Source organism: Panthera leo, chromosome D4 (genome assembly GCF_018350215.1).
Source record: "Panthera leo isolate Ple1 chromosome D4, P.leo_Ple1_pat1.1, whole genome shotgun sequence".
NCBI lineage: Eukaryota > Metazoa > Chordata > Mammalia > Carnivora > Felidae > Panthera > Panthera leo.
The window spans coordinates 24,854,456-24,877,935 of NC_056691.1; the positions used below are offsets into that span (position 1 = coordinate 24,854,456).

General features: G+C 35.0%; 1 protein-coding gene across 3 annotated transcripts in view; it reads right to left on the minus strand.

Annotated features, from left to right (window-relative positions):
* GKAP1 (G kinase anchoring protein 1) overlaps positions 1–23,480 on the minus strand; it is an 83,413-nt gene that overhangs the window by 48,096 nt on the left and 11,837 nt on the right. For all 3 annotated transcript variants that reach the window (XM_042913382.1, XM_042913380.1, XM_042913381.1), the window contains 5 exons: positions 21,475–21,727; positions 19,893–20,036; positions 10,278–10,355; positions 6,652–6,775; positions 4,247–4,269 (listed from right to left, as the gene is read on the minus strand). In XM_042913382.1, the coding sequence (XP_042769316.1) occupies positions 4,247–4,269; positions 6,652–6,775; positions 10,278–10,355; positions 19,893–20,036; positions 21,475–21,684 (579 nt within the window). In that variant the 5' untranslated portion in view covers positions 21,685–21,727. The remainder of the gene's footprint in view (positions 1–4,246; positions 4,270–6,651; positions 6,776–10,277; positions 10,356–19,892; positions 20,037–21,474; positions 21,728–23,480) is intronic.

Here is a 23,480-nt window from a genome sequence, read left to right on the forward strand (position 1 = left end):
AGCCAATTCTTCAAGATCAATTTTATTATTATAAAAATAACCATTCTACATCCCCTAATGTGATATAATAGGAAGTAAACCATACCATGTAGGGAATATTTCTGCTTCCCTCATTTCCTCAAAGAAAAGTTGAACTTCAATCTGTTAGCCTCAAAAGCTAACAGTTTACAGGAAAAGCTGTAAAGATGTACCCCAGGATCCCCCAGTAACCATGCGATCTACCATGAGGTGAAGCCATAGATAGCAACTGAGACTTGGGAGAGAAATGAAAAATCCTAAACCTCCATAAATCCCTGGATCCAGTCAACTATGAGGCCAGTTCTTTCCCTAACCTTCCATGGTTTGGTTATACCAATCAAACAAGCAATTCTTTCTTGCTTGTGCTGGACTGAGTTGGGCTTCTTACTTACAACCAAAGAGAACTAACAACAAATATAATAAATACAAATAAGGAAAGGCATGGGAGCAAAAATCAGTTCAGGACATTGAGAAATAGGAAACAGGCTGAAGAGCTAATGTAAAGCCAGATTTTAGGTGAGGTATTTTGTTTTGTTTTGTTTTTAACTTGGCAGAATTTATTTGCTTTTAAAATTTAATGGTCTAACTAGTTTTGGTAGTGTTAACTATGGGGTTCAATTTTTAGCACATACTATTTGGTCACATACTGATCATTTATAATTTTGGAAATGTTACTTTTCATCTAACATAACTAAGGCCTAAAATGAATAAATTATTCTTCCAAACTCATACATCTAAGGTAGACATACAAGAAGCACTGTGCAACAAAAAGGAAACAGGCTATGGAGCCAGATAAAACCAGGTTTGTTCCCTAGTTCCCTCACTCTTCCATTGCTTTTTATTTTTGATATAATTTTTAAATACATATTACACAGACATAATAAAAAACTTCAACAATTTACACTGGGAAAAGTAAGCCTTTCTCCTTTCCCAATAAGCCCTCCTTCCCCTCCCTTTGCTAACCACTATTACAACTTCTTGGGTACTCTTTAAAGATAGTCTATTCAAGAGTACTGAAGACTTGACCTTTTAGACTTCAAGACATATGATGATCACTAAAAATTTTAAAGCTACTGAATGGTACCAGGATTGCGGTTGGGAAGGCAAGATAAAAGTGGAGCTAAAGAGAAAGCAGTACCTATGAGACACTCCACCTTGCAGCACTGGCGTTTAAAAAGACAACATAATAGGGGCACCTCAGTGGCTCAGTCGGTTAAGCATCTGACTTCGGCTCAGGTCATGATCTTTCAGCTGTGAGTTTGAGCCCCATGTTAGGCTCTGTCCTGACAGCTCAGAGCTTGAACCCTGCTTCAGATTCTGTGTCTCCCTCTCTCTTTCTGCCCCTCCCCTGCACATGCTCTGTCTCTCGCTGCCTCTCAAAAATAAATGTTAAAAAAAATTTTTTTTAAAGACAACACAAGAAAATTAAAAACAAAAACAACTTTAAGGATCAAATAATGCTCCTTAAAAGGCATGATTAGTTAAGGTTTCTAAGAGGTATATACAAGCACCTATTCTATTATTCATTCTTCTTGTCTAGAATTCTCATGGGATATTCTTGACTATACTGTAGTGAAGAATGGGTAGGGGACTGGTATAGCAGTGGCAGCCAATATGTCCTGGACATTTAATGAAGAAAACTTGTTCCCATCTTCTAGTCCTGATAGTGTCATTTTTATTCTAAATGTTTCATGGTGAGAAAGATTATAAATAATTGGGACTAGAAAGAAAGCACTGAGATTAGTAACACAAAATCAAGACGGATGGAATAAGCAAAACGGGAATGATGTAACCCAAGAACAAGTTTAGTTGGCAGTTAGAGGAATATACCAGAAGTACCCCTCATCATCTATAATAAAGTAAAAAATCTTTTCTCTTTTGAATTTTATCCACTAAATACCTGATTTAAGAAGGAATGGATGAGATGCATATTGTTCTCAACAGAAGTTAGGAATTTTAAAGTTCCCATGGGGGAAAAAAAAAATCTCTTGGCATAAGTAACATATTAGAGATAGGAAGAATTAAGTCAATTATTGAGTATACACTGTAACAAAGACTCATATGTTTTTAGGAGTAGAAAGCAGATCTCATTTCAGACTTGAAATCAGAAATATTTTTTCAGGCTTATTTTTGAACTCTCTGAAAAAGTTCATCTAGATTCCCAGAGCAATGGCATAACCATTGCAACATTTAAATATTCAAGTCATAAGAAAGTGAGTAATACCTCTAATGGAAATGGAACATAACTTTGGTATATTTTTAACAAGTGTCAAAGGATAATGTGAATTACATGTTCTTTTGACCAATTTCTTAAAATAGTTACATAGGAAATAAATTATAATTAGACTGCATTTACAAAAGTAGGAAATGCCTTAATCATTAGGATTACTCAAAGTGAATTTTATTACCTATCAAATTATTTTTAACAGAAGATGATCAGAAAACAGCTGTAAAATACAATGAAAGACAAAATATATGCTGTGTCACATACCTATGCTTGTTTAAATACAACTTAGATTGAATATATTAAATAGATGAGATCCTGTCATTCTGCATTATTTTTTCCTCTTTCAAATCAGGAAAGCAGGAAAAATAAGCATGGAACAGTTTATAAAAATTATTTTTCCCTCTACTAACAGTTGCTGGTAGTCTCTTAGGAATAGGGAGTACCATTTGTACCTGCTTTCTCATTTGCATAAAGTTATCCTCCAAAGAAGTCAATGGATTAAAAGATAGACTCAGTTCAAAAGTACATGTTTTCCACACTTCAGACATGCAATGAATACTCAGACTGTATTTGTGGTCATTTAAATTTTAATCTAAGAAATGGTGACTGTGGTTTTTAAATTAAAAAAAATTCTACCATCTGTTTTAATAAATCAATTTTCTGCTTGTGTGCAAAGTTAAGGACTATATTATTACTATAGTCACAGAGCTATTCAGATGTGGTTTTCTTAGAGATGATTTCATTTCTCTGACCTGTCAAGTAAATACCTGAAACAACACCAAAAATGGTCAAAAACCATTTATATACTATAAAGTGAAATCAAGGAACATCTGACCATGAAAAAAAATCAACTGATAGAATTACTAACAAGAATATATACATAACAGAATAGCAAAGCTTTCAAGTTAGTACCTAAAGAAGTGAAAATAACACTAACATTTTATTAGTACTTCCCTCAATATTAGAAGATATTTTATAGTAGTACCTCCCAATTCTAAAAGGTTTGTAAAATCTGGTATTGGAGTCTTTTTAAAAAAAAAAAACTATTAAAAAAAAATTTTTTTTAAATCTTTATTTTTGAGAGAGACAGAGCATGAGCGGGGGAGGGGCACAGAGATGGAGACACAAAATCCAAAGCAGGCTCCAGGCTCTGAGCTGTCAGCACAAAGTCCCACACGGAGCTCGAACTCACAAACCACAAGATCATGACCCGAGCTGAAGTCAGGACATTTAACTGACTGAGCCACCCAGGCACCCCTTAAAAAAAAAGTTTTTTTTAATGCTTATTCATTTTTTGAAAGACAGAGATAGTACGTGAGGTGGGGAAGGGCAGAGAGAGAGGGAGACACAGAATCCAAAGCAGGCTCCAGACTTTGAGCTGTTAGCACAGAACATCCCCACTTTGGAGTGGGGCTTGAACTCACAAACTGCGAGATCATGACCCGTGCCAAAGTCAGCAACTTAAGTCCAGGTGTTCCTGGAGTTTTAAAAAAAAGAAAACCAATCAATAACCCTAGGAAGTTACGTGTGGGTGGTGCTACTTGTGATGGTGAATGGTAAGAGTAGCATATGATCCATAGGTATAAACTACAGAATCACAGCTAACCTCATAATTTCCATAATTCCTAAATATCTTCAGACATGGTTTCAGGATGTTTTTAATAAAGATTGGAGTGTTACACCACTTTTCCCTAAAATTTTAAGCTTACATGTGGTAACCTTTTGGGGTGTGTGTGTGTGTGTGCGCGCGCATGCACACACAGACACAAATTAGGATACTAAAGCCAAATAATATACTTCCTCCATGGAAATAGTATTTTCAATCTACTGCAATATATTTTACATCCTTATAATTGCCAGACATGACTGGATTCACTCACAACAAACCTATGGGTTGTCCTTTAAATAGCTAGATCTAAAAAAGCACTGCCAAACACTGACTTATTATTCTTAAAATCATCAAGTATTTTCTAGAATAAAGATGGTTACAGTAACACTTACCTCAGTCTTTTTACTAAGGTGATCTGTAAATGAAAAAAAAATGGTGACATTTCACTGAATAAAATTAACAATAATATTAATACTTTATTAATAATTATTAATACCCAGTATGTAAAAATATTCAAACAAAGTAATTGAGAAGACTTGCAAAATTATAATAAGAGTTAAAGAAGTCATTTGGGGGTTGTCTAAAATATCAGATTTCTTCTCTAGGGATAAGATGTTAAATTTCAACACATAATTACTAATTTGCTCAGCTTAGGGACTACGTTTTATATCCCAGTAAATGCCACCCATACCACAGGGTATTATTAAATTTTACACATTTGAATTCCAAATAATAAGGTTTTTCGTTAAACAATTTTTTTTTTGGCCAAAGAGGTGAACAAACATGTCTAAAATCAAATCACAGGGTATTATAACTGCAAAATTGTACAGATCACTGCCTTTGTGGGGGGAAAAAAGTAGAAGAGTAATTTGGGTCCTTTAAACCTCTTAGTTTTAAAAATATACATCATAGTGCTTTGATAATACTATAAAAAATCTTAAAAAGTGACATATATTTATAAAATGAATACAAAAAAGAAGGCAATAAGAAAAATATCCAGATCCACAAATCATTGACTTAGTAACAACACAGCATTTTTGGAAAAGGATTACAGAATGAAGAAAAGAAAGACATAAGGGAGTCCACACAGATACAAGGCTGAAACTCAAGTACAAAGAGGGAGCAAGAGGTCTTATTTAAATTAGAGATAATCAGGATATCTAATATCTAACATTGCTTCTTATGCACAGCAGAAATTTTCTATTCTCAAGGACTAACAATAATTTAATAGAAGAGCATTCTTACGACTGAGAATTTAAAAGCTGGCCCAGTTCTCTAAAGCATTTGTTGATCTGAACAGAGTCTACAAGTATGGTAAATGTCAAAATCACAAGTTTCAACTCAAACTACCAAATCCTATTTATTTCTAATTTCCTACTTATTCCTAACATCAAAGTCATTCTTCTAGTGTGTTCTACTTAGCATACAATGAGATGCAAGAAACTGAGGAATAATCATAACTTTTTAAATCATATCTTGAAATAGTTGTCTAGCTTCCCCAGAACAGCATCATATTGATGTCTTTCTCAATCCATTTAATAAATTTACATAGTACTTATAATCAAACATATGAAAAATAAAGTTTTAAAAAGCTTTCTTTTCATGTTTCTGACTAGTTTTTAATAATACATCTTATATAAAATCTTTCTTACCAAAACTGAAAACTCTAACATACACCTGTTTCTTTTAACCTCAAATAAGAAACTTAACATACATCTCTTCTTTTAACCCCTAAACAAACAAACAAAAAAAACCACTTAATAAGAGAGGCAGACTATAGGAAAAACTGTCTTGATCCTTACACCAAAGCAAAACAATGCTCTAAGTGTATTCCAAATTTCACAGATAGGCTTGTTTCTGAAAATGGTAAAGTATTTCACTGTATTGTTCTTTTTAGATTATTACTATAGTGTTATTAATCCTAACAGAACAAATGCCCAATGTATTAAGAGCTAAATTCATATGAATCAAATAGATCACTCTGTCAATGAACAAACGCAGTTCATTTTGTCAGCAACTATTCTGACATAAGCAAAGCACCGTCCAATAAAATTTTCTGTAATGATAGTAATGTTCCCTACCTGTTCTAATGTAGAAGCCACTAGTTACATGTAGCTACTGAGCACCTGAAATGTGGCTGACACAACTAAGGAATTTTTTATTTTAGTTCATTTTAATTAATTTATATTTAAATAACCACATATGAGTAGTAGCTACCATATTTTACAGCACAGACTTAGGGTTTTCACCATTTCTCACATCAAAAGCAATGTGTTTTATGATCTGCCTTTAATTTGTCTTTCTGTTCAATAAAAAAATATAAATGATATTATAAAGTTTTCTGGTAATAAGTCTCCTAAAAATTTGTATTTTAACTTTCTAAGGTGTAGTTCTAGATAATTTGAAGAGGTTGACCAATAGTGGATGAAACCTGAAGATACTATTCCAGGTGTACTGTAAGTCCAATCACTTTATGTATAAGGACAACGTTTCAAGATGACTCAAAGACTACAAGTACAATTTTTATTTTCAGTGAGTTTTAGAAAATGGACAAATTCTAATACAAAAAGATAAATTCATACTGAAGCTTTATGGGGATTTAATGACTGCTTTTAAGTTACACATCCCCCCTCCCCCAATTGTTTATTTCCAAACAGGGCTACATTTTTCACAATCTCAGTAACACATTAAAAAAACGATTCTTACTTATTTTAAAAACTAGCAAGGAACTTACAACTTACATATAAAAAGACTTAAAATAGTTTCTCTAGCATAATAGATTTCATACATATATTACCTTCAGATTGAAAATCTTTTAGTGATACTGTAAGAGGCCTGTCTTTTCCCTGATGATTCTTTCTTTTATCTTTTTTATTCATAACCTTTGATTGAGTTGAAGCACTTTCAGCATTTTCATACTCCTAAAAAGAATTACCAACAATTAAAATTGGTTAACACTAGTAAAAAAAAAAAAAAAATCAACATACCATTAGGTAATATATTTCTTAAAGTTTTATTTTTTAAAGATAAATAGCAAATTAAAAAGTCAACACGTTAGGGGCAGCTGGGTGGCTCAGTTGGTTAGGCATCCGACTTGATTTCGGCTCAGGTCATGATCTCAAGGTTCAGGAGTTTGAGCCCCGCATAGGGCTCTGTGCTGACAATGCTGAACCTGCTTGGGATTCTCTCTCTCCCTCTCTCTCTGCACCTTCCCTGCTCATGCTATCTCTCTCTCTCAAATAAACTAGCCAAATTGTATAAAAAGCTGTTTTTTTTATTTTTCAACTCAATCTCTTGCCTCTTAAACATTAAAATAAAAACAAAAAGCTATACCTTGGTTTATAACCTCTCCTAGTTGCCACCTCTTCTTTATTTCAGGACCAAACTTAAGACAATCATCTATAGTCAACTTCCTTTCTCACCTCCCTGTCAAATCTGGCTTCCTCTGTTCTCTGCCACTAAAATTAAGGTCAACCTCCCTCTCAATGCCAAATCCAAAGACATTATTTTTTCAAACACCTCTTAGTTTCCTCAATACACTTCTAACTACTCTTCAGTCTCCATCACTGGCTTCTCTTCTCCAAACTCTTCTCATCATTATTCCACTCTTAAGCTATTCTTTTGCTTTATGACCATTGTTTCTCAAAATTTAAAGCTCTAATGATACACTCATGATTTTGGTATGTACAGACAACTCAATTGGAATGTTCAGTAAACATCTCCAAGCTAAATATGCTCACCCTGCCTTCCCTACTGGATCCTCTTGTTAAAGCACCTGTTTAATGCTACCATCATCACACAACTCTGTAGACTAGAAACCTGAGTCACTTCTATCTGTTCTTCCTACACACTATATACAAATTAGTCATGAGGTCTTGTTGAGTTTATCTCCTAAAGATCTCTTACATCTGTTCTCTTCAGACCTTCTGTCATTTCTCTATCTTCTGCTGGACATTGCAACACCCTCTAATTTTAGCCCCTCCATCTATCTTCTACACTGCTACAGCATGAGTTTCTAAAATGAAAGCCTGAAATCAATCTAACAGTTAAAAATATTCAATAGCTCTCTGACAACAGATTTATAAAGCCAAATCTCCTTAACCTGGTGCTCAAGATTCTTTATATCCTATCCTTCAGAAAGTGTCTCTAGCAACTCCGAATCAACTATGCTATACCCTTTCATACACACATATCCTGTATTCTTGCCACCCCTTCTCTGACAATGCCTACTTTCTCTTGCCTACACTGTGACCTTTTATATGACTTGTAAGACTCCTCTTTAAAAATCCTGTTCTAGGGGTGCCTGGGTGGCTCAGTCAGTTAAGTTTCTGATTTCAGCTCAGGTCATGATCTCACAGTTCATGAGTTCAAACACTGGGCTGCCTCTGCTGTCAGCACAGAGCCCACTTCAGATACTCTGTCCCCCTCTCTCTCTGCCCCACCCCTGCATGCAGGCATGGGCGTGTGCACACACACTCTCTCTCATAAATAAACATAAAAAAAAAATCCTTTTCTAAAACTCATCCCCATCAAAGGCAAAGAAAATTCTTCCATCTTTCTGAATTACCACTGCACTGAAAACATTCGTCTGTGAATACTATACACAGTAATTACATGTACATTTCCCTCTACTAAATTCAAGGGCTGGGACCATATCTTTATCTTTGTATTATGTGCCTAGCACATTTTGGCTACTCAAAAAATATTGGTGAATGAGTAATAGAACAGAATATAAAAGCCATCCCAAACTTTAGTTAATATAAAGACAGTTAGGCTAAAATAATTATAGTAATTTTTTTTTTTGGATATTGACCTAAAACTCAATGACTACGTTAATGGAATCACATCAAACTAGCTACTGCATACAAAAGGAGTTCCTCCCTTCTCTGAGAGTCATTATGGTCTGACAGAACCAATGCTTTTGGGTAACAGGCCTATGATTGTGTTAAGAAAACCGGCAGGGATCATGATATTTTATCAACACCATCTACTTTACTCCTCTAAAGATATAGCTAATTCTTTTAGCTTTAGAATCTAGACATGTATCTCACAACAATAAATCATTATTGTATGATAATATTCTATTTGATAAATTTTATCTCTGATTAAGCAAGTCAGGAGAACTTTTTTTTTTACACTTTTCCAGTATAACTGAAAGTCCATTTAAATTATTAAATCGTAGTAAAGCTAGCTGTATCCATTTTTCTAGTTGCCAGCTTTGTGCTTAAATGGACAACTAATAATAAAGATTATAGTTAGTCTTTATTAATTAGGGTAACAGGAATAGGGACATGGAAAATGAAACTAACATACACAATGCACAAAGTCCACTTTACTGGCAACTTTCATCCTTTTCCCTTGCACTATAAATAAAAAGCAAAATCATCTGCTGTGAATTTTAATTCCTCTCCTCCCTTCATCTTAACTGAAGGAGCTAGTGTACAATGACATAGTCTAAAGGCCCATAAGCATGATCAGGGTCATTTATGATCAACTATACTCACAAACTGAATACATTTTATGGACCAAAAAAATTCCCAATACATATAAAGGACTAAAATGTCAAATGATATGAAAATAATAAATGTTCAACTTAAATACAGACACTAGAAGGCAACACTACTTTAACTAAAATGTTCCTATAGTTACAAGCTATACAATGCTTTTCAGCACATAAGCCAATACCACAATTTAGTTACACAGTTTAAGCGTGCAACTCTTGATTTCAGCTTAGGTCTTTTTTTTTTAATTTTTTTTTAATGTTTTTATTTATTTTTGAGACAGAGAGAGACAGAGCATGAGCAGGGGAGGGGCAGAGAGAGAGGGAGACACAGAATCCGACGCAGGCTCCAGGCTCTGAGCTGTCAGCACAGAGCCCAACGCGGGGCTCGAACCCACACATCGTGAGATCATGACCTGAGCCGAAGTTGGATGCTCAACCGACTGAGCCACCCAGGTGCCCCTCAGCTTAGGTCTTGATCTCATAGTTTGTGGGACTGAGCCCAGCATCAGGCTGTGCACTGACAGCGCCGAGCCTGCTTAGGATTCTGCCTCTCTCTGCACTGCCATCCCAGTGTCACCCACTCTCGCCCTGGCTCATACTCTCTCTCTCTCAAAATAAATAAATAAACTTAAAAAAAAAAAAAAGAAGTGGGACCCTTTTTTTAAGGAAGAATTTCTTAAGGTGCAAGAGTTTCTTAAGGAAACATTCCAAATCACCAAAGTTCAGTCTTCATGTTTTTGTTGCCTCTCAAAACTTGAGAAGTAATCTTATTATAAAAATTTCATAATAATATTGTTATGATGATGAATTTTTAGGACAAGCTTTAAATGGAGAACTTTTATATCAAATTCAGGAAGGTTGGTCCAAACCTTTGAACAATTAAACTTCTGAAATATCTAAATCAATAAATGTGTAAATACCTTTTTGTGCTCTTCATATTCTAATTTACTTAGCAATAATGCCTTCTCAAGATCTGCTTCAAACATTTCAGATGTCAGCTAAAACAAAAAGAAAGTTTCACAATTATGCCACACAAGCAAAAGAACTATGACTATATATACAGAAAGGAAAACAAATGCATTAAAAAATAACCTGGGTTCTCCAAAGTTATCTCTCCATGCCAAAGTAGGGAACTCTGTATTTTACAGAAGATACCAAAGCAAAACTTCCAATTTTGATATTTCTACTTCCCTATTCACTGTCAATTATGTTTTATATATCAATTTTTCCCTTTAGCAAAAAAAACTTACAAAGAAATTGACAATATATTAGATGTCGATGATGGTATCCAGTTTAAGACACAGAAAATTTTAATAGGGATTACTACTCAAAAATACTAAAAAATAACACAATCAGCATTATAAAACATACCATTCCCTTAATACAGATTAATCCATGGGTACAGAAACTTTAAACAGGTGACCAAATAACTTTAAAAGGTGACCAAATGTCCTGGTATATCCCTGATGTTATAGCATAATTATTCATAGTGCATCTTTTTACTCATATCCTTTTATTTGGTTGCCCTACCTTTTAAGGTAATCTAATACTATAAAAAATGATTCTTTAATTTTTGATCTATATCTTTTGGTTCCTCTTTCCCACCAGTCTTTCTCATCTTATCTTCTTATAATACAGCTTTCATTACCCTCTAATCAAACTACTCTCCAAGAATTACTTTTCTTAATTGCCAGGCAGAATTGTTACAGTAGTTGGGTGGGACTTCGGGTTTCCACCACGGAGATAAGGTTATATCTGCAGCTGTACACAGGAGAGTCACAACACAAACTTCCTGGACTTGTGTACATGTATGTGTTGACCTATGTGGACTAGATAGTAAAAGCACACATTTAGTGGATATTTCTTGTTTCTGTCTGTTCAGAAACCATTCCTTTACTCCTGTGAATAACTGTATTTCATCCCAAAGTCCTATGATTCTAGTAGGACAGCCGATTATATAATCCTATATACCACCCACCAACAAACCCACACAAAATCCAAGCTACCATCATCAACGACAGCGTGGGGGCAAGGGATCCAACTCTTTTGATCTCCTAGCAATTAAATTTTGAAAACAAACACAAAGCAAGTGGGGTCTAGTCATGAGACAGCCCTCTACAAATGAGCATGTACTAGTTGTACTAGGTCACTCCTCTAAGTGCTCCAGAATTCTTAGTTTCCATCTTCCCCAAGGCCTACTTGTTTGGTTCTTAATTCAGATCTGTGAAACCTTTCAACAAATGATCTCTGCCAAGTTAATCAGAATTATTTCTACTGCTTGATAACAACAACAAAAATCTAAACCAAAACAGAAACCAACTCCAAAAAGGAGTGATATATTTCCAAGGGATAACTTAAAAACTGGAAAAATAGTAACACTGGACACAATGAACTAAAGCTCTTATTCCTAACCAAATCATACCTCTGGAAGCATCTCATCTAAACCTATACTAAGACAACAAAAAGAGGGGGGGAAAAGAGTAGGTTTATCACAGAAAAAAATTAATCTAATTCAGAGAAAAATGCAATTAGAATTAAAATGGTAAATAAGGGATTATAGCACTAGAAAATACCGTTAAGCCCAGAGTAAATTGTACATAGTTCTATAAAATAACTAAAACAAACTGAAGGATTAATTCAACCCAAATTAGTAATAATCAGGAAAAATAAACTAACCCTTTAAGTAATTTACAATACAAAGGGACATTCAAAAACAATATACAGTTATAAGGTAAAAAAGAATTGGATTCATGTGTTACACAAGTTTATATCAATTTCTCTGTCTAAACTCAAAGCCACGGAGTACAAATATTTCTCTGTATGTAAAGCCAAGAAGTCATCCCAACACGGAAAAAGTAACAAAACGACTTGAGTTTATTCTGAACAAAGTTGATTCAATTAACCACTAAACTTTTAATCCATATTAATGACATTTAACATTTATAAAAATTGCATTTAATATTATTTCCAATATATTACATATTCTGACCGATATTCCAAAAATAAGTTAGCAGGCAGGAGAATAGGTTAGAGAGTTGGGAGTCTTGCAAGATGTCATTATTCTTTTTTCCATTAACTAGTAGCACTTGAATATTAAAGTAGCTGATTCCAATAGTATGATAAAAACTGAATGAGATAGAACTTTTAAAGTGAAAACTATGGTTCTCTTCAGCATTTGATTCTAAATAGCAGTTTAGAACTTTTAATTTTTAACATCAACTAGTATACAAGGAAACATAAGTAGGCAAAAATGATTTAAGTTTCAATTTAAGTTTCTAAGAACTAGAACAAATCTTCCAAAAATATCTGTATGATCCAATAGGATAACAGAGAACCTGGGGCGTCTGGGTGGCTCAGTTGGTTAAGTGTCCAACTCTTAATTTCGGCTCAGGTCGCTATCTCAGTTTCATAGGCTCGAGCCCCATATCAGGCTCTGTGCTGGCATTCTCCCTTTCTCTCTCTTTCTCTGTTCCTCTCCCACTTATGCAGTCTCTGTCTCTCTCAAAATAAATAAACTTAAAAAAAAAAAAAAGGTATCAGGGAACCTTCTATGTGCTTTGCCTGTAGGGCTTTAAAGAAACAGCATATGTATGGCTTTTGCCCTTAAAGAATTTCTACTCCAGTTGGGGACTAACACATATGAAGTGCAGAAAATAGAATAAGATGTTGAAAGTGCTACAAAAGTGGTGGGGAAAAAACATATACAACAAATAAAATTTAGAGAGGCATACACAGAAAAGACATTGATTTAAGTCTGTCCTTAAATGACAGATATAATTTGGACAGGTAGAAAAGGGAATAGAAGAAGTTCAGGAGGAAAGAGCCAAGTAAACAAAGACATGATATTAAAAATAACGTATTATGGGTGACACTGATAAAGAAAGGGGATACCTGATAAAGTGTGAATTCAATACAAGAAAGACGTGGACAAAATCCAGGCTTTGGGAGATCACACAGGTGGATAATTTAAATTCCAATTCCATGTATGCTAGCTGTGACCTTGGGCAAATTACAGAAGTTCTGTAAATTTCAGTTTCTTCACATATAAAAAAGGAAATAGAAATATCAACCTTACAGGGTAGTTTTCAAGATTTAAAGCTATTAATACATGTAAAGTACCTAGCACAGTGCCTGCCTGCCACAAGAGTTACAAACAGTGAATTAGAATTCCCCTTCTCTATGTTGGAGTATAGTGGAAAATGAGGTTGCTTAGGTAGGGCAGAATTAGATTCCAGACACTCCCTAAAAATTACAGACTAAGGGCAGCTGAAGGAGAAATGCTGATAAAAGTAATTTTAAAGAAATAAACTGAACCCTTATAAAAATAAAGGCTTAGAATCAATGTGTTTGGCTAACTCTCTGTAATCTCAGCATATAGAACCAGAACATAAAAGTACAGAAAATAAAGGCTGTATCTTAGAAAAGAATAGCCAAGTTTTAGAAGACTAACTGAACATGAAGTATGAAAGAAGAATGAATCAAAGATAAGATTTTTGATCCTAGATAACAGGGAGAACGGTAGCATAAGACTAAAACTTCAAGAAAGAGAAAGAAAACATGATTCTAAATTCTCTAAACATATCTTACAGCATTAATTAATCATAAGACTACTATAAATACAGTTGTCAACCTAATTCATCAGAACACGTACAGGCAGAACCAACAGGGGAAAAGAAGTCTGAGCCTAAAAGACAGGTACCAGGCAAGAAAATGCAAAAATCACCATGATTTTTAAAAAGTATCTTCTATTAAGCTTGCAAATAGAGAATTCCTCATTTATGAGAAGAGGAGGAAAGGAAGAAAAAGAGGAAATGGTAGGTAGGTACTACAATGCCTATAGGATTGAAGAAAATACTTACATGTGCCCAAGATGGAGTACTTCAGAGCCCCTTCCTCTTGGCTTCCTTCATTGACTCCTACTCCCCATCTAGTAGTAAAACATTTTTTTTTTCTATTTAAACAAACCTATAGCTCAAGGGCTTATGATCAGTTAAAGAGTATGAAGAACCAATGAAAAATGGAAAGGACGGTAAACATTTTGGAACTAGATTTTTAAAAATTGATTTGTTTTTTGTTTTTTTTTTTTTAAAATTGATTTGTAAGTCTAAGTACCATAACAATTTTACCCATTTTAAATTCAAGCAAAACCAATTCAAAATGAAGAGCTACTCCTCATTTCCCACAGGCATCATGGGAACAGGATTTTATAACACAACACAGAACATCATTCTGAAGACCTCTCATGCTTGCACCCAACCGTTTATTTAGTCACAACAGCAGCAGTGCCCTGTGATCCTCTAACTCCATGATCTTCCGAGTGTGGACCACCTATCTTTCACTAATTTGGAAAGCAGAATTATTTTCCCAGAAATCTTGTAATAGTCTTACTGAACATTATTATTTTAAAGGTTGTCAATGTTCTACAAAAATTGGATCTATGTGTACACACTAATTATCAGGTTCAGTTCATTTTAGTTAATGTATCTTGATGTCTTTTGAGTGTTGTTTACATTTTTTGTAATTTTTTTTTACTTTTGAGAGAGAGGAAAAACAGAGTACAAGAGGGGGAGGAGCAAAGAGAGAGAGGGAGACAGAATCGGAAGCAGGCTCCATGCTCTGAGCTGTCAGCACAGAGCCTGACGCGGGGCTCGAACTCATGAACCATGAGATCATGACCTCAGCTGAAGTCGGACATTTAACCAACTGAACCACCCAGGTGCCCCTTAAAAAAAATTTTTTTTTAGTGTTTATTTATTCTTGGAGTGTCGTTTACATTTTTTGTCTGCATTTTTTGTTGTATGCTCTATTGTATCTCTAAGGAACAAAACTGGTTTAATCATATACTGAGGGATTAAAAGTAGGAATGAAAACAGAACTATAAACATTGCAACTTATAAAAAACACCATGAATTTTTAAATAAACAGGACACAAATACAGTGAATACAGAATATATATCTGTTTGTGTCAGGACAAGAGCGATACCATATAAGCAACTGAAAAGGAAAATTATAAATAAAAAATTAAGACAGTGACTATTTGAAATTTTGATTTGTTGAGTCAACCTATTTGTTCCTAGCTGCCTGCTATGAAACATGGTCAGACCTGTAGCCTGAAGACACCAGTTTTTGTTTCACTTTCAAAGCACAATGAATTGTAGGAGTCTTTCCAGAACAAGTACCAAGTAATGCTTTTTCCAGAAGAAAAGTGATGAATTTTGTTGCTAAAAAAAGAGCCCCAAAATACAGAGGATTCATTTGAATTTGCACTCCTTATAGAGATATAGAGACACACATGCAAGTCAAACAATTGCCAAGGGTCTTATTATACCAGCCATCAGGTTAATGACAAATAGTATACTCACAAACACAGAACAAGCTATTGGCAAAACACCTTTAATCAAATGGAGTAGAGGATTCAGTGTGAAAGAACAATTACTATTGTGCACATGCTAGCAGATAATCCACTTCGGAGTCAGATAAAACCAGTGATGTGCGGTTTGAATCAGTAAGAGGAAGAAACACACAAATTTTGATTGGTTTATCACTAAAAACTTATCATGAGAAGAAATTTTTCTATTCAGTTAATTATTTTTGAGCCATGATGTAGAGTTACAAAAAGGTACACTGGAATCAGTAATATCAGTGTATCATGAATAAAGGAGGTATAACTGTACCTGAACAGTATCTCCACAGATTTATTCCCAGGCAACAGGTATTACTGAACAGTATGTCTCTTGATCTTAATTCAATATTAAAAGTAGTAAAAATTATAAATATGACCAAATCAAAGCAGGCCTATTCATCTTTGTTAAAAACAGCTTTACTAAGATATAATTCACATACTTCATATATCACATAAAACTTGTGCATTTCAAGTGCAAAGCATATACCTCCTTTTGATGTATACCATTCTGCAAAGAAATAGGAAATATAACACTATCTTTCCAACTCTGAAGTATGCTGAGATGGATATAAGTCTACAAAATGGAAAATGAGATACAAACATTTCTTAAGATACTAATATTGCATTGAAGATTATCTCTACAATTTCTAGCAACTTCCATAACATACCTCAGCAAAATATACAATATCTTGAATAGTCTGAACCTATTCTTTCAGGTCAATGTGTCACAACTTTTAATGTTAAGGAAAAGATAAGAATTAAGATCAAAATGTGTTCCAGGCAGTTTGCCCCCATTGGTCTTTTAATGGGTAAATTCAACTATTTATATTTATTTATAAAACAAATTATTTGTCTATTATCCTTTTTCATATCTTATTTCAAAGGCTTCCTTGCATCTTCCTTTACTTTATAACTTCTGCTTATATGGACCAGGTTTAATTCTTTTTCTTCAACTGATTTAAAACTTATAGAATGAAAAGTCTTGTGTATAAACAGTTCTTTTAAATTAAAAAAAAAAAATCACACTTGGAACTATGTATCTTGTCATCAATATGAAAAATCTTAAAATACCTATTGGCTTCCCCAACCTACTTCCTTACTAATTTTTGTGTTCAAAAACAGGGGTTCCGTTCCATTTTAGACAAATTCTTCATGTGAATTATGTTCTCATTAATAACAATTTACAAACACTAGAGTTAATTATGTATTGAACTAGCTTCAATGTTCGCCACTGGTACTTTCCAATTGTGCTCTTTATTTAGATTTGTCTTAATTGGCAAAGAGTGTATCTCAGAAAAATTTGCAGAAAGAATAATGGCAGTATGCCTCCTTAGCCCTTCCATGTCTGGGAATATATTTCTTGAGCATTCAAAAAAATGACATCTTGGCTAGATACAGAATTCTTGGTCCTAACATTTTAATTCTGCCATTTAAAGTAGCTGGTCTAATTTTTTACCTTTTTCTCCCATGCATATATTTATAGTATTATTTTTGTGTCTCTTATTCTTAAAATTAAATACTTTTAAGAGAATTTTTAAAAAGTTTTCCCAAAAAATCCTTTGAAAAAGGCTTAAAAGTTCTTTCAAGCTCAGATTCAAGTCCTTTAAGAAAATTTTTATCAACATTACCTTTAATGATTGCCTCTATTCTATTTGTTTTAGGGACCCTAACTCTGCCTCTGTTGGATTTCAGTTCTGTGTTCCAATCTATTAGGTTGATTTTATTGGCAAAATTTATCTCAAATTTTCCTTCATACAATTGACTCAATTTTCTTCAGTGTATACTCTGTTCTTTAGTCTTTCTAATGAAATTTTAGATTCTATGATTTTACTTCCCCCAAATTTTTTATTTCACCCGCCCCTCTTTTCAACTTCTTTGGCACTTTTTCACCTCACCTTATATATATCATTACTAATCCCCTTGACTTTTACAAAATGGTCTAGCTCCTTGGTTTTTATTAAAAGAACAGGTGCTGTCTATAATCAACTTCTGCTCCCTGTAATAAATATTTTTCAAAGTATGCTTTCACTCTGGAGACTAAGTACAATGTTCTTTTCCTTTCACATGGCACAAACTTCTTCAGCTGAGATGAGATCAACTAAGTTCCACTGTTTGCTCATATGTAGATGGAGTGGATGCTTGTTTACTATCCACCTGGTTGCTGTTTAATTCCAGCTGTCAGATTTTATGCTGAGGCTCTGTGAAGCCAAAGTCACCTTGGTGATTTAGGAGTAGGAAAGTTTGTCTTAGCATAATTTCTCTTTTGTGATTGAAAAAAGTAGCCACATAACAGGCTAGCTTTCTATAGTCAGCTTTTTGTCTGGCTCAGTCCTCAATACTGGAATTTCTCACTGTGCTGTTTCTTTATTGTGTCAGGGAGAACACCCACCATTCTACAGGCTTTTTGCCTAGTTTAGTCACTGCCTGGTCCCTACTTTTAAAATTTGTTATTCCACACAGTAAAATAGATTCCAAATGGTTTACTGTCCATCTGTTCCAAGGTCTGCCTTTATCTCTTTGCTATTCATCGGTGTTAATTATCCTAGCATCTACTCTACTTCTCATGACCTTGATTATTTTCTGCAAGTGAGACTTCCAAATATGCTACCAGGTTTTCCTAAGTGGCCCATCAATAGCATATCCAGCAGAAGTTCCTCAAAGTTCCTGAGCCAGGGATGATATTCTTGTATAGGGCCAGGGCCATGTCAACTATTTTCTTTTCATAATTACCTGGTCATTCTGGCAGCAATCAGTAGGGGCAGGAAGAAGGGCAATCAAATATCTGTGCTCAGGTTCCCACATTACACAAAATGGATTTTGGTGCAAATTTGAGTAGTTTTCCTTCATTAATTTTCCAGTGCTCTTAGGGCCACTGGGAGAAATTCTCTCTGGTGAAGACACTGGTAAATTCTATTACTGTCTAAACAAAGTAGATCATTACATTTATACTTGTAAGAATTTGTCATAATAAATGCCATAGAAGGAAAAAAAGAAATAATCAAATAAAAACTAGAGGGTTTAATACAAGACAATGTATCTAGTATCCACTGCCTGGAAATATCTTTTAAATGGCATCTGCAAACAGCTCTTGTATAATAACTGATGCTTGTGACGATGAGCCTAAGGCACTACACAATCCTAATGAAAATGTGATAACTAATACAGCTGATGTGTTAAGAGCACAGTTTAGTATACTCTAAATCTTTTAAAACTAGTAACTGAAGCATGATAGGTATAGCACTCTATTAAGTCAAATATCTGATAAAACAATACCTCTTCCCAATGGATTAAATGACAGTTTAACAAGTAAGCAAATAAGTAACTATTCATTTCTCATACATCCACTATCTCCTAGAGTACATTCTAGGCTTAGTATGTTATTTTCCTGAACACCACACAGAAAAAGAAACTGACTGGTCTTAAAAATTACCTGATTTGGTTATTACTGATATCTATTTAATAGAAGCACAAAATACCATATAAATAAGTTAAACTAACAAATGTCATATACTATGTTACATCAAAGTTGAAGAGGAAGTTTACCTTCAAAGTTTTTCTTTTTTAAGCAAAACTGTGACTAAGTATTAACAAGAGACCTCCCACCCTACAAATACTCATCTCTTGACATGAAATAATTTAATCTTGTTGTTTTACCTTCTGTATCTCTCCCTCACTTGTAAAAAGGCATATAAACTGAAAACTCACAAAATAACTGCTTTGAATTACATAAAATAACAAATATATCAACTTTTTCCTAGATAAAAAACAGAGCCTCTCAGTAAAAGCAAAAGATGTGTGAATTAATCCAATACAGTATGCTCATCAGAATAGCGTTGTCATGGATTCAGATACACTGCCATTTTAAAAATGCATAAATTTGGGGTGCCTAGGTGGCTCGGTCAGCTAAGCCTCCAACTCTTGATTTAGGCTCAGGTCATGATCTCAAATCATGAGCTCGAGCCCTGCCTCAGGCTCTGGGCTGTCAGCACAGAGCCTGCTTGGGATTCTCTCTCTTCCTCTCTCTCTGCCCCTCCCCCGCCAAAATAAATAAATAAACTTAAAAAATAATTAAATAAAAATGCACACATTCATCAAAATACAAAGCAAAACAATTTGATTTACTTAGCTGTACCTGTTCATCTCTTTGCCTCCACTCTTGCCAATTCTCTTCTCGTGAATCCTTCTGTACTGGGTTTGGTAATGAAAGCTCGTGGTGAGCATTACAAATGGCATGGGAGGATTTCTGGGGAATTTTCTTAAAAGCAAGATTCCTGAGCTATGAAACAAATGAACAAAAATCATTAAATTCAGTCTACCAATTCTAGAATACTAATGATTTTTTGTTAAGAAGTCAATAATATTTCTATTCCACTCATTATGCTCAGAGTCACTATTTGTGCTTTTCTTAATCTTTGTAAAATAGTAACTTCACAGGTATTTAGATAATATTGGTGGGTTTCTAAATGAAACAATAAGTGAAAATGGACTGTATTCTATTATACCATGATTTTAATGATTCTACTTTACTTAAAGGAAGAAGTTTATAGAAGTGAAAAACAGGATAACAAGTGTACTTTTCACTATGTTGTACACCTGAAGCTAATATGACACTGTATGGCTTGTGGTGAGCATAGTATAATGGATAAACCTGTTGAATCACTATACTGTACACCTGAAACTAATGTAACAGTATGTGTCAACTACCCCCAAGTAAAAGAAAAAAATTTTTAAATGGGGATAATGATAATATATCATTACTGATTATTACAGGGTTGTTGTGTTGTTATTAACTGTGTCAATAGATGCAAAGTACTTAAAACATACATACATGACATACATGACACTGTATGTCAACTATACTTCATTTTTTAAAAAAGCAAAACAGTGGGATTCAAAAAGATTAAAGTTGGGGTGCCTGGCTGGCTCAGTCGGTTAAGTGTCCGACTTCGGCTCAGGTCATGATCTTGCGGTTTGTGAGTTCGAGCCCCACGTCGGGCTCTGTGAGGACACCTCAGAGCTTGGAGCCTGCTTCAGATTCTGTGTCTCCCTCTCTCTCTGCCCCTCTGCTACTCATGCTCTGTCTCTCTCCCTCTCAAAAATAAACATTAAAAAAATTAAAGAAAAAAAAAGATTAAAGTTTAATGGCTTACAAATTTAAAAGTTTAAACAACTCCAGCAACTACTTTGCTAGTCCTTAAAAATACAGGGCCTAGTCCACAAAATAACATGATGAGCTAAAAGTGGACTGGCTAAACCAGTCTCAAGTAACAGTCACATCATCATGATCTGAGATGCAGCAAGTGAAACAAGAGATAAAACTATTAAGAAGTTGTTATGGATTGAATTGTAATCTCCCAACAGATATGTAGTAGGCCTAAAACCCTCAGGTGTCCGTGAATGGGACCTCATTTAGAAAATAAGATCTTGCAGAGGTAATCAAGATAACTTACAATAATACAGTTTCACTGAATGAGAATGGGCCCTAAACCAATATGACTGTTGTCCCCACAAGAAGAGGTGAAGACAGAGACACACAAAGGACGCTAAGTCACAGCAGAGGCAAAGACTGAATGATGCAGCCACAGAAGCTAGGAAGAGCCTAGGAAGGGCTCTACTCAGAGTCTCAGAGAGAGCCTGGCTCTCACTGACCCCTTGGTTTGGACTTCTGCTCACAGTCTATTGGGAGAGCAGACACAAAAAGTTCTAATTGTTACCTCATTTGCTTCACTCTGTTGTTGTTCCTTCTTTTTTCTTCTTTTTTCTCTCTTTTTCTCATTTGTAGTTGATTTGCTTGCTTGAGACTTTCCAGTATTCCGACCTTTGCCTTTTCCGGGCTCAGAATCAGAACCACTGCCACTATCTACTTGCAATAGGGCAAAACGAGAAGCAGTCGTGGGAACAGAACTAAGTACTGCTGAGGCCATTGTAACGATTTCTATTTTAAAATACTTTTGTCAAGAATAATTCCTGTAGGGAAGGAGAAGAGGCAGATGAGTAAATATGCTCAGTAAAATCTGTTCTAGAGGGGCGCCTGGGTGGCGCAGTCGGTTAAGCGTCCGACTTCAGCCAGGTCACGATCTCGCGGCCCATGAGTTCGAGCCCCGCGTCAGGCTCTGGGCTGATGGCTCGGAGCCTGGAGCCTGTTTCCGATTCTGTGTCTCCCTCTCTCTCTGCCCCTCCCCCGTTCATGCTCTGTCTCTCTCTGTCCCAAAAATAAATAAAAAACATTGAAAAAAAAAATAAAAAAAAAATCTGTTCTAGATTCGAGAACAACACACACACACACACACACACACACACACACACACACACACTTCTCCCAACACTGGATTTAGTAATAATTGGGTTTTTTGGGGGGTTTTTTGTTTGTTTTTTTTTTCAAGTAGGCTTCACACCCAGTGTGGAGCTCAATGCACAGCCCAGCACCAGGCTTGAACTCATGACCCGGAGATCAAGACCTGAGCTGAGACTGAGTTGGAGGCTCAACCAACTGAGCCACCCAGGCACCCTTGGATTTAGTAATATTTGGATTCATACCCATAAGGCTTACTGGCAATAATATTCTTTTCTAATTTAAGTAAGCAATATACAACTGTAAAATAGAAAATAGAGAAAAGATATGAGATTTCACAACTATCGCAAGACTACCACCAATAAAATGTATTCGTTTTTCCATATACGGTTTTCAAAAATTCATGATTTTTTTCTTTTTTAAGTGTACTGCTGTAATATATACATATGTACAGAGAACATGTTAAACCAACATGGTTTACAATGAAGTAGGAATATTTTTTACACTGCAGAGACCCTCAGCCCAACTAACTACATGTTAATCTCCAACTTCCAAGACAGGAAAAAAGGAGTAGAAAAGGAAAAACACTCCTATCATTCACAAAATACTACCTTAAAATTGATTCTGGAGACTGCTACTAAGTCACAGAACTGACAACAAAATAGAGAACCAAAGGAAACTTTTTCAAATCACCTTCCACATTATCTTCTGGTTCACTAGTTTCAGCATACCTTGAGTACACCTATACACTTAGGATATTAAAGGTCTTGCAGTAATATCTAACCCAAATCATTTAGTTTTACAGAGGAGGCAACTGGTACTTAGACTGGTTAAGTGACTTGCCTAAGGTCAATCTGCAAGTTATTGGCAGTCACAACATGAACCTAGGTTTGCTGAACCTTGCTCTGCAAGTTCAAAGTAAGAAGCCCCGTAACTACTAGAAGACTCCTAGACTTGGTACTCTTTCAATTAAAAAAAAAACATATTTTCTTTTTTTTAATGTTTATTATTTTTGAGAGAGAGACAGAGAGAGAGACAGACAGACAGACCACAAGCACAGGGGAGGGGCAGAGAGAGAGGGAGACACAGAATCCAAAGCAGGCTCCAGGCTCTGAGCTGTCAGCACAGAGCCTGATGCAGGGCTCAACCCCTCGAACCCACGAACCTTGAGATCATGATCTGAGCTGAAGTTCACACTCAACCAACTGAGTGACCCAGGTGCCCCAAAAAGAACCACATTTTCTTAATAGATTGTGAAATTCAGAAATTTGTTCATTTTTATTTTGAAATCTATCAAGTACACAACTCAGTAAAAAATTTTTTTTAAATAAATGAACATTCCAGTTACCCAGCACTAAGATTAACAGAATGTTAACTCACCCTGTGCCTCTCCCCAATAGCATCCAACTCACCCTGTCCAGAGATAAT